At 38.5% G+C, this 11,586-nt stretch overlaps 1 protein-coding gene across 1 annotated transcript; it reads right to left on the reverse strand.

Annotated features, from left to right (window-relative positions):
• Positions 1-2,419: 2,419 nt before the first annotated feature.
• On the reverse strand, positions 2,420-11,550 carry mettl14 (methyltransferase 14, N6-adenosine-methyltransferase non-catalytic subunit). Its single transcript, XM_072385079.1, has 11 exons — positions 11,326-11,550; positions 10,952-11,040; positions 10,543-10,630; positions 9,250-9,327; positions 6,691-6,778; positions 6,509-6,599; positions 6,211-6,352; positions 5,739-5,831; positions 4,772-4,888; positions 3,021-3,231; positions 2,420-2,901 (listed from the first exon to the last, which is right to left on the reverse strand). The coding sequence occupies exons 1-11, from the start codon at positions 11,389-11,391 to the stop codon at positions 2,597-2,599; spliced, it is 1,368 nt and encodes a 455-aa protein (XP_072241180.1). The 5' UTR covers positions 11,392-11,550; the 3' UTR covers positions 2,420-2,596.
• Between the last annotated feature and the right edge of the window lie 36 nt (positions 11,551-11,586).

The raw sequence follows: 11,586 nt of genomic DNA on the forward strand, positions 1-11,586 counted from the left end.
GAACTTCACGTCTGTCCCGCGTCTCTTTCCCTCCTCTGAGGAGAATAATGTAACCACAAAGATAGAACGATATATCAGCACAGCGGAAAAAAAGACGCTTCAGACAGAGGAATTAGGCAATAACCGATGAATGAAAATACAGATAAAATGCTTTGCTAATTTACATTCATTTGGTCACTGCTGTTTAATTCAAATAGAAATGAAATTAGGATTGTTGTTTAAATACACTAACTGATTGGCAGTTATCAAATAATCCATCGATGCAACTTCATTCTCGATCAGTCTCACCAAATTCAAGACGTTTAATTAGAATTTTTCAGTCAAAAAGCTTTTTTCTGTTGGCTTGTTACAAAGTCAAGGGCACAAAAGAAAGTCTATGATCACTTGTTGGTGGTTCAGGGTGAATTATGAAAACCAGTTTTTTCAAAACATGAAAGCAACAAAACGTGTTCAAGAGGTTGCAAGAAATCAAATTTGACTTTTGTCGAATATAAAAGTTGTTGCTTGACCTTGCTTAATTATACTGTGTGTTATCATTATTATTATTAATGCTAATGTATATTTATCATTGTCATCATCATTGTGAAAATCTGTTGTTGTAACATGCTTATATGATTTGTATGTTTATTTTTAGAATGAATACACGGATTAATGTCCAGTAATAACTAACATGGCAAACTTACATTGTTGTGTTTACTTAATTTATTGTTGGAAATGTCAGCCTGCCAGCAGCCAGTTGGACGAGGTGTATTACAAAACAACCTGCATATGGTCTATTGTTTCAGATTACATCCTTGCTCTGTAACCGCCTCTGAATGCTGAGAAAGTTTATTTACACGACACTATCTTTTTACACTGAGGTTGATTGTTTCAGATCACATCCTTGTTATGGTGCCTTCCTCATTGTTCCTGAGAACACTGCTAAACTTCCTCACACAGTGCTGTCGCATGATCAGGCCTTCTGCCAAATGAATGACTTTGGAAAATTTAAAATTCTAGCTTGATAAGACTATGTTTTCCCCATGTCATTAATCTGGGATTTCATAAGTACGCTGTTCTTTTGTCTTTATTTCACTGTCAGTTGAGACATAGATAGAAAACACACGGATAATCAACAACTAAGAATTGAACGCCAAATTCTGTGATTTGCGCATGCTCCACTGCATATTCCTTTTGCTTTTGTCCAGTGTTAATTACGTTAAAAACTATTATATCTGAGTTTACGGAAAGAACGCCACCAAAATAGTACTAAAGATATGTCTGAGTTTGGTGCAACTTTGACTGATGTACAAATAGCATCCCTAATGAGAAACTTGTATTAAGGTCTTATAAGTTTTGACAGGACAAAGGACAACCTACTCTAAGTGGGATGCAGCCCTCACTGATACATTTATGCTTTTATGGCTATGGATATAATTCTTGTGGAAATGTATTTATTTAAATTATTGAAATGACAATATCTAAAATATACTTGATATACTAATCTAGGGTTACCGTTGGCTCTTCAATTCGTTACCAGAGAAAAGAAGAAGAGTAAGAGAAATGGATAAAAGTTTCTATTGTTCAGTTTGCTGGCGAAGGAAGAAGCGTTGGGAAACTGTTAACCATCGTCACTTTTAAAGCTTATACCTTAATAGGCACCGCAGTCACTTCCCTGCTGTGACGGCCTAATGCATAAAGCAGTTGTCAGTTGAATCTAAAGAACTGCTCTCCTGCAAACGCTTAACAAGTTTTCAGCCGTGCGAGCCGATCAATTCAATACAATTTCAAAAACTTTATTTATCCCCGGGGGGTAATTAAGGGTCTTTCTGTTTAAACTGAGACACAGTGTTACTTGAAGCCAAATGTAAAATAAAACCTGCTTACTGCTAAAGTTTAAGCCAATTTTGTTTTAATTGTTCACTACAGTTTTATTATGTGGTCGGCTTAGATCCATACCTGTGAAACGAACAATTAGTGGTAATTCTACACTGTTGGAGGCTGAAATGTTTTTTTAAAGCAAAGAGTAACAGGTACAGGTACACAAAATGACTTGGCCTTTTAACAAGATGTGCAACATTCCTTAAATAGTCCCACTCCTTCATTTTGGCACTCTCAACACGTGCTCGACAGCACGTGGAAAGTACGTGAACAGAGGCAAACAACCAATCAGCTTGAGCAGAGTCGACGTGTGTGTTGCTCTGACGTAGATGACAAATATGTTTATAAGACTTATTGTATAAGTAAGACTGCTCTATATTTGACCTTTTGGAATAATAATACAACTAAACTTAGTATAACTTAATAATTTTGTTTTTACATGTTGAATTTTGACCACCTGCTCTTTAAATATTAGAGCTCTACAGTTGGAGATTATTTCCACAACAGCATTCAAAGGAAAGACTTGAGCTAATCACAAAGAGCAAGACACAAACACAAATTATACAAAGGAAATTTATTCTGGCAATACTCATACAACCTAAAGTTGATGCATAAAAAAATATTCACAGACGAAAATGATTTAAAAAACAAACTTATCACACGTTCAAAATGCCAACAGCCTCTTAACAATAAGTGTGTTAAAACAAAAAAACAACCCAAAAAAGCGTGTGTTAGCTTAGCGAGGTGGAAACCCTCTATGTGGCCCTCCCCTGCCCCTGAACCCTCCTCTGTCCCCTCGGAAGTTTGGTCTGTTTCTTTCTCGGCCCCTGTCTCCACCTCTTCCAGCGTTTGGTCCACCACGTCCCCCTCTGGGTGCTCCGCCACCACGATCCGACTTCAGCTTAACGGGCGATTTGGGCCGCAGCCTCTCGATTTCCTCCGTGCAGCCAGATAGATGAGAGTCAGGAAAAGGAAAATGTGAGGCATAGGTCTCTGGGTTAAAGTTGGTGTTTGTCAAAGTAGGACCAACCGTCAGCCAGCCTACAAATGAGAAACAAACAAACAAACAAACAAACATGCTCCTTGAGAAACAAACCCAGACAAACAAAGTGAAGAGGAAAGCAACCATCGACACGGTTAATTTAGGGCATCCATCTCACCCGGTCGGATGGTTGAGTCTCTTCCAAACAGGTGCAGCCTCCTGCGGCCCAAACAGAAGTGCTCAATGATGTGGAAGATCTCCACAGGCTTCTCAACATTCCCCATCTCGGGCTCCTCGGTGATGATCAAGTCGATATCCACATTGGCATGGATGAAATCACCATCCGTACTCCTGCGCACCGTTCCTTTGATTCCCATCAGGCAGTGCTCCTGGAATAAGTACATTTTATATCACTGTGCATCATGCCATGCTATTTACACTGGCAGCAGTTTAGTTTAGTGTAGCATATACAGAAAGGCCTGACACAACAACATTTTTACATAAAGACGTTGCCCCTGACAAAAGAGAGATAAATATTGTCATATGAATAGCAATCTCATGCCACAATACAATAAAACCACACTAAATTCAACTGTATTGAACTAAATACTGAATTAGACTGTAGCTGATTGGACTTGAGTTAAACTTGAGTTGAACTTGACTTGAACTTGCTACATTCTACGCAAAGCGCCTTGAGATGACTTTTAATTGATGCTTTATAATAAACTCAACTGAATACAAGCATAATGATGATTGAAAAACAGTCCAAGAACACCTTATGGCAGAGTAGCACATCCTTAATATATGACCATATTTATGCATTAAAGCTGTACAATAATTAAACGTTTTGCAGTTACTCCTAAACAATGCTTGAAATGTGTTGGGTATGAAAAGGGATACGTCGTACAATCAGCTTTTCCTGTCATTCAGCAGAGACCAGAATGTTTTTACACCATATTTGTGGTTTGGCTGATGAACTGTAAGCCTGAGGCGATGCGTCATGAGTACTTTTCAACTGATTTACTGCTGATATCCGTGTGTGTGTGTGTGTGTGTGTGTGTGTGTGTGTGTGTGTGTGCGTGTGTGTGTGTGTGGCTATTTAAAAGAAGCCGTCAGAGCTCCTCTTTCAGTGAAACTCAGATACAAAGAAATAGGAGCAGACAGAGCCAGTATGCGCAGAAATGACAAACTTGTTTAAGCTTATTTGTCTTCCTGTTCGACAGAGAATGTGCTCAAGTCTTAGAAAAGCTGTCGTAGTCCTGTTTGTTCTGGTATCATGTCAGCTAAAATATAAATACACTAATATATATATATATGGACATTGAGTGGTTCAAAAGTACAGGCATTCTGTAAATTAATGAGAAAACCTAAAAGCTGTGACCTCTTCTGTGAGGCGATCCGGTGACTATGTTATGTTGTGCAGCTTGAAGTCAGAGCAAAACTCAGTGCAAATTGTTCTGAGTGAAATTAACTTGTGTCCTGTTGGGAGTGGGCTCTTCCAGGATGAAAATACCCCCGAGCACACGGCGTAGTCATCAAATGGTTTGTTGAGTAAGACAATGATGATAATCACATGCTGTGGCCTTGACAGCCATCAAGTCTCAACCTAAATAAACACCGATGGGAGATTTTCATCTCACATGTGAGCACTCTCCAGCGTTATAATCGAACTATCAAATTATGAAACGTCCTTTTGGAATAATGGCATTCCATTCCGGCTGTAGATTTAAAAAAGTAAAAATAAATTTAAAAAAAAAATCAGGAGAAAAATCAGTGCCGATGTCCACCGAAGCTATTGTGGCTGCATGTGGTACCTGACGCCACGGATTAGTCTGCTAACGGCTCCCTCATCACCGAATCATACGTGAAATCTGTGATATAATCATTATATTATGATACTGATAGTGTGTGTGTGTGTGTCCACTGTACCTTGGTCCTCTGGAACACTGCTTTTGGGTCCAGTGCCTTGGTCTTCCCTGGGTTATTCTTGTTGGTCTTGATCCAACAGATATCCTCACACCTCCTGAAGCCCCACTTCCTCAGACACTAAAATCCGGGATATAATAAAATGACAGACATGTGTACTGCAAGGGGAAACCAAGCATTCAGTATGAAGGCATCCCAAAAAGTGAACAATTCTTTTTTTTTTTAGTAGTCTGAAATGGCTGCATTAATATATTAATAAATGACGTAAATTCAATCCTAAATACACTTTTTCTCAGCCTATGACAATACCCTAATGTGCTGCAGAATTGAAACTGTCAGTTGTCCTTTCAGTTGTACTCATGTAATCTTCGGATCAACTGCACTGTTGGTTTAATGCCAGTTTGTCTGGTTAATTACTGTCTCAGCCACATCCGAGTAAACAGAGAACAGTCGAGAAACCACTGCAGACATGCAAAATATTCAACATTTTAGTGCTTCAAATAATGTTATTTGCTGAACGTTTAAACGAATTACACTTCGTCAAACACTTGCTCCTGTTTTCTCTTGTAAAAGTTGCTCCATTGTCCTTGTCTCTCAAACACGAGATAAAACAGGTGAGGTTAACAGTCAAATGTTATTTTTAAACTCCAGGGTGAGGCTGTGACTCAGTGCTGCTGATAAGCTCAGAGACCACGTACGTCAGAGAAAAAAATATAGATATGTCACAAAAATAACAAAACTCCTTATAGGTCTGCTTGCTTACTTACAACGAAACCGCATGTATTATACGAAGGCCTTATATACGCCGTGAAGAGTTCCGGTACGAACACAAAGGTACACGTGAGGTTATCACAGCATACACGCTTGTTATCTAACTCAGACATCACACACATGTAATAAATACTGAATACATCTGGCTGTTCTTTATTTTTGGTCTGATCCTTTGTGTAGATTACTTAGGTTAAGTTACCATTCTGCCCAAATCAAGTCCTTCTCCAGAGCCGCACCAGAGAAAGACGAAGGATCGTATGGCCGAAATCTCCTCTATTTCCAGTCTCATGATCTACAACAGAAAGAAAGTAGAGAATTGTGAAAAAATGATTTAAGGATGCTTTATACACAGTAAACTTACAATTCCCAAATCAGTGTAGCGAGTGCCAAGCTTTTGGGCTGCTTTTCAACATTTGCACATCATCATTCTGGATCTTTGCGTGTGCCTGTGGGTTACAGGTCCTTTACATCACTCACAAAACTACGTTAATTTAGCTTTAGCCTTAAAATGTAGCTGTACATATAATTTCTTCCTTCAATACATTTCTGGTTATCTTTGTTTGCTTTGGTGAACATGCCCCTCGAAGCCACTCCTAAGTATCTTTCGTATTTTTTAACATAACAGTTCAAAGTGCTAAATGCAAGCCATCTAAAGATGCATGTATACATACGTCATCCCAGGTCCAGAAGCGTTCAGTGTGGCTGATGCCGGACTCTCTGTAGTATTCCTCTAGGGGAGGCTCAAGCAGAATCACATCAAACTGGCACTTCAAATCTCGCAGGTCAAAGTGCTCTGGATCAGCTTGGAGGTACCTTAACACACACACAGGTAAACGCCTCAAGCAGAGCCAGCTCTTCTCAGAAATGTTGATGATGACTACACATCAACGACAGTGCCTTAAATCAAGTAATGTTTAATTCAACTGGCATTCGGGGAAATATCAAGATTCCCGTCATCTTTTAACATACATGGGAGGAATGTTGGTGCTGGAAATGAGTTCATCTTTTAGTCTGATCAACTCTCTGAGTTTAGGGTATTCTTCAAATCGGTCGGCCAAGCCTTAAACACAGAGGAAAGAGGTCAGATATGCACTTGTACAAGCCTGCATGCACGCCATTGGCAACACTCACAAAAGCCAGCATACACTCACCGACATCTCTGATGAAGTTCTGTGGCCTGTGCCCCGTGTCCACAAAATGCTGGCAGTAGTCATTATGAGGGTTCAAACTCTGGGTACCCTGAGAGGGAGCCAAGAGGAACAGAGAAGAAGGACAAAGGCGAATTAAAAAAAGACAAGAACATCAATAGAAATTTTAACGCAGTTACTCTTGAAAATTACAACATTCAGAACATAGACTGACAGAAATGATCGGGGTAAAGAGGCCACATCAATGATAAAACAGAAAATAAATCAAAAAGTCTAAATCTATTCTTATTTCAATAACCAGAGACGTGGGTCCTATTTCATTTAGCAACACCCTGTTGCATTTCTATTAAACCTATATCCGCAGAAGTGGTCAAAGCCACTGTTCTCCAGATGGATCGCAGGTGCGGGAGTTGCATCTAAAATTGGCCTAACTTGCTTTCTAAGAAGACAAAGGTCACTTTAATGTATTGGACTGTGTGCTGTGGTTCTGCGGCATGCCCTCATGGCTAAGGACAGTGTTAAAAAAACGTTTTCATGGCAAACGTTATATCACCTCAACCTACAGGTAGATGCATGACTAGTTACACAAGGCTTAATTGAACATTTTAAACTTGTTAAAACTACAAGACAGCATGTCATTGAGAGTTTAATGGCAGATTAATCAACTGACTTTCTTTTAGACATTCCAGTGGCTACACCCAAGATTTGTGAAACACAGAGCCGACCTGTCTCACCAAAACTTGTCCTTCAACATTCGGTTCAGCTAAAATGAGGCTTGCTTATCTCAGTGGGACAACGCCGGAAATATGATCAGCACTGACCATGTGAGGAATATCTGACAGTAACAACAATAAGCAATATTTTTTATTTTGACAATATGGGCTTTTTTTTAATTTTTTTTTTTTATTTAAGTGTTTTTTTTCTCTCAGTTTTTTTTTTGACATCCTCCAACTTTGAAACATTTTCCCACTGCTCCAAATCACCTGCTCACCACAGACATCTGGAACATTTTGTAAATCCGGTGAAACTGAGACTTCAGACAGAGTAACAAGTTGTGGGCAACAGAAGTTGTTCTGTTCGACAGAACATTCTACTAAAAACAACTTCATTCATTCAAACTTCAAACAGGTTTATTCATCCTTGAAAGCCTCGTCTGAAAATGCATTTTGACCTGTCTGAGGAGAACGTTCATTTTCATTGCAATAGAACTGGGTGGATCTAAATAAAATCCACATTATTGTCCCACACCAGCCACACTTACAGGGCAGCTCGCACTGTACATGTGCCTGCTACTTTTTTCTTTTTCTTGCCTGCCAACTTTGTGTGAAATAATCAGATGAAGAGGTTTTGTGACCTTAACTAATGTGATTTTATGCTCTGTTAATCAGTGAATCCGCTGATTGGTTCATTACCTGAAATATCCAAAAGTTACACACAAGTTCAGCAAGTCAGAACTAATGCAGGAACCTTTCAGAGAGACGGAACTTCCTGCGCTAAATCTCAGCAACAATGATGTCAGAATCACGAGCTCTTGGCATGGACAGTACATTTCTGGCCTAATTTATGTGTCTACGTGACGTTATCAAAATTCTCTGTGGGTTGTTTACAAGGAAACTGTTTGGTAAAACAAAAAAATACAAATCGTCTTGATTCAAGTGAACCGAGACCAACCTGGCATCATGAGATGCCACCAAAATGTTATTGCCGGTGACGTGCAGATTTCCGAGCATACTAATCACGAGTGGCTGATATGCGGTTTGTTCACTGTAATTGGCCAATCAGGAAATAGAAAAACATCAAGCAAGGAAATAACCAGCATTATTCAGTTTTGTTCTGCTTGTACAACTGACAAGATGTATTCACATTTCATTTTGTAGAGCACAAAGAAATCTACAAAATGTCATGAAAAGTCATCGATTTTGCAACAGTTTAACAGTATAAAAAGTGTTTGGAATTCTTTTGATGGGAAGAGTGCTAATAAAGGATTCTTTTCTACATTTGTTGGAAATAATTTGTGTTCATTCACACAGTGTGACGAAGAGCTGAAATCATTTAAAACTTCAGTAAAGTTTTAAAACGCACACGAAATAAATGACCAAAACACTTGGTTCTGGCAAAACTATCCTTCACCAGCAGAAGTCTGCTGAAACTCTCAGCCGTTTTAAATCAAGGTTAAAAACTTTTGTAGATGCTGCTGCCTTTTATCGGAACAATTGTGAATTCTTCTTTTATTTCTTGCATTTTATCTGTCTTGTACTATATCAGCTTTTTCTGTGTTTCTCTATCTTCTTTTACTCTTTTTAAGTTTGTTTTCATGTACTTTTCATGATTCTTCTGCACGCTGCTGTAATGCTTTTAATGTTTCATGTAAAGCACTTTGAATTGTCTTGTATATGAAATGTGCTTTACAAATAAACCTGCTTTCTTGCCTTGCTTAACAACAGTATCTGCCCAGAATTTCACAATCGATGGATTCTGAGTAATAATGAGATCATTTATACAGAAGAATTATGTGTGTGTGTGTGTGTGTGTGCGTGTGTGCGTAACAGAAAGCTTTCAAACCTTGAGGAAGGTACTGGAATCTTTATACACTTCCTCATATGGGTTGCTCTCATCAAGCTGCTGCACTTCCACTTCATCCTAACACAAACAAACAGACGAAACACAAAAAAATGATATTTTTGCCTTTAAAAGGCACCGCTTCCATGATTGTTTAAAACTCCCAGTACTACCAATTTGATCATAAAAGAACTGATTGAATAAGTAAAATAATGAGACTAATTATGAAATGACTACTCAAAGAAACAAATAATCTGAGAAGTTAAGGATAGAAGTAAATACATAAAGTATAATAAAATATTAAACAAGAAGGTTAAGAGTGAGAGAAGATATCTGTTCGTTTTCAATTAGGTGGTACTGCAAAACTGCACTCAAACTTTCTTTAGTTTTTTTGGATGTTTTCATGTGTAGCACCAAAGTAAAGTTGTTTTCAGGAGCTTAGGCTCCTGGATGAAAACTGAGCCAGTACTGAATGGTGACGTGAAAACACTGCAGACCATTTGTCAGTTGAAAGAATCCTTGTGTCACTGGACTTTAAGCCAAGCCTGCAGCAACCCAGAGGCACTGCATACACGGGTATGCGTTTGAATAAAGAAGTTGTTTGAAAACCAGCATGCCCAGCTGTCAAATCTCCAAGAATAGACTGCAAAACATAATACATGAATAGCCTGTCTGTGGAAACAGACAGCACATGCATTAGTCATGTGATCTTATCTTATAAACTGACTACACATGGCTCTATTTATTATTAAAAAAATAATAAAAATCAATCAAATTTCAATTGAAAAAAAGCTCAAGCAAAATTCGGTTTGGTTTATTTTGTTCATCATAAAAGCTGAATAGAATTTTTGGTTGTGTCTACATTTGTGGTACAAACTACAACCTAAAGCAGACACCATCTTAGATCAGATTAGATCAACTTTATCAATACCACAGTGGGGAAATTCAGTTGTTAAGGCAGCTCACATCTGGCCAGTCTTTACATCTAGTAAAATAATGATAATTATACCTGTTCTTAGGACTGCTAAGAAAAGAAGGCTCAAACAGCAAGAGGTTAATCACCATTCCCTGAGGGTGTGGAGCCACCTCCATAAGAAACTGCTTGTCCTGCAGTGTCCTCACATAAATCATTCCTCAAACACTTGTTGTAGTTGCAAATCAATCTGTAACGTTTTCTTAAGTGTTTTCAATCGGTTTAATGTTACCAATATTTAATATTTTCCAATGTTAAGTGGAGTCTTCTTTCGGTTGTGTCAACTGATGATGCCCATACACTCAGGAAATGATTAGACTCACTTTTTGTTCTTCCACATCTTCCTCTGTGTCCTCTCCCTCGGTTTGTGGCTTCTTTTTGGAAGGGGGAGCTGTGCTATCATATGAAGCCCTGCAAAGCCAAAATAAATTTCAACTGATTTCTACACCTGCAGCGTCATTACAGCACAAAATCTGCACCCGGCACGGATCACGATTAGGCCAAACTAGACAAACTTGACCGGGCAAGATAAATGTTTTTCAAAGTATTTTTAAGACAAAATTAAGTGCTAAATACTCAGAACATCAGAGGCTAAAATATTGGGCCTGTATTTGAAAACATTACAAACCTACTGAACTATATCACTGATCAACTTTCACTTACACTTTTTTCTGTATACTAACTGTTTCCGCATTTTCTGTGTGGACAGTTTTTTTTTTATTATTATCTTACCTGCATGTTTCTCTCGTCTCTTCTATCTCTTTCAGTTCATCTTTACTGTGAAGGACGGCTCCGATACTGTCAGCGCTCTCAGCTCCCAGCTACAATTAGACGAGAAAAATGTACATGCAAATCATGACAAAACATTTGTTTAAATACAAATCATATCGCTGTATGTATTGTTTCACTCACTAACGTGTATAACTTTATTTGCACCAGTGCAAATGTTTGCTAAGTCAGCTTGGTAAGCGCCCATTAAAGTTCCTTTTTAACCCCAAGGTTGTGTTTTATATACAATATATACGTTTAGTGCCCCTACAGCTGAGTGACTGGGGAAGTTGATATATAGCAACATGCTAACAACTGTGGTTTGAATGTTTACTTGCCTGTTGAGCTAGCAGCTGCCTCCTAAGTTTTTGTCTCTCGCGAATCTCTTGAAGCCTGCTGTTCATTTCCTCTCTTGTATTGGTTAATTATAAGTGGTTAAAAACAACGTGATTGTTTTTGCACACCAAAATTCCACATGAATCTTGTAGCACCGAGGTTCCTACAAACGGCTTTATCGAGATAGCCGCTAAAAATCACAATGGGTGCACTCGTTTTCACACCAGTATATTCGGGGTTTTATTGTTGAATTGTGTCCACTA

This window comes from Leuresthes tenuis, unplaced genomic scaffold, assembly GCF_036924035.1.
Source record: "Leuresthes tenuis unplaced genomic scaffold, fLeuTen1.0.hap1 SCAF_4, whole genome shotgun sequence".
Classification (NCBI taxonomy): Eukaryota; Metazoa; Chordata; class Actinopteri; order Atheriniformes; family Atherinopsidae; genus Leuresthes; species Leuresthes tenuis.

What these genes read in the sequence shown, in the direction of transcription:
- mettl14 (XM_072385079.1), bottom strand. Translation starts at nt 11,391, where the DNA reads ATGAACAGCAGGCTTCAAGAGATTCGCGAGAGACAAAAACTTAGGAGG. An exon ending in AAGATGTGGAAGAACAAAAA is followed by an intron (nt 9,328 to 10,542) that starts GTGAGTCTAATC and finishes TGTTTGTGTTAG; the next exon opens with GATGAAGTGGAAGTGCAGCA. An exon ending in AGACTCAACCATCCGACCGG is followed by an intron (nt 2,902 to 3,020) that starts GTGAGATGGATG and finishes TCTCATTTGTAG; the next exon opens with GCTGGCTGACGGTTGGTCCT.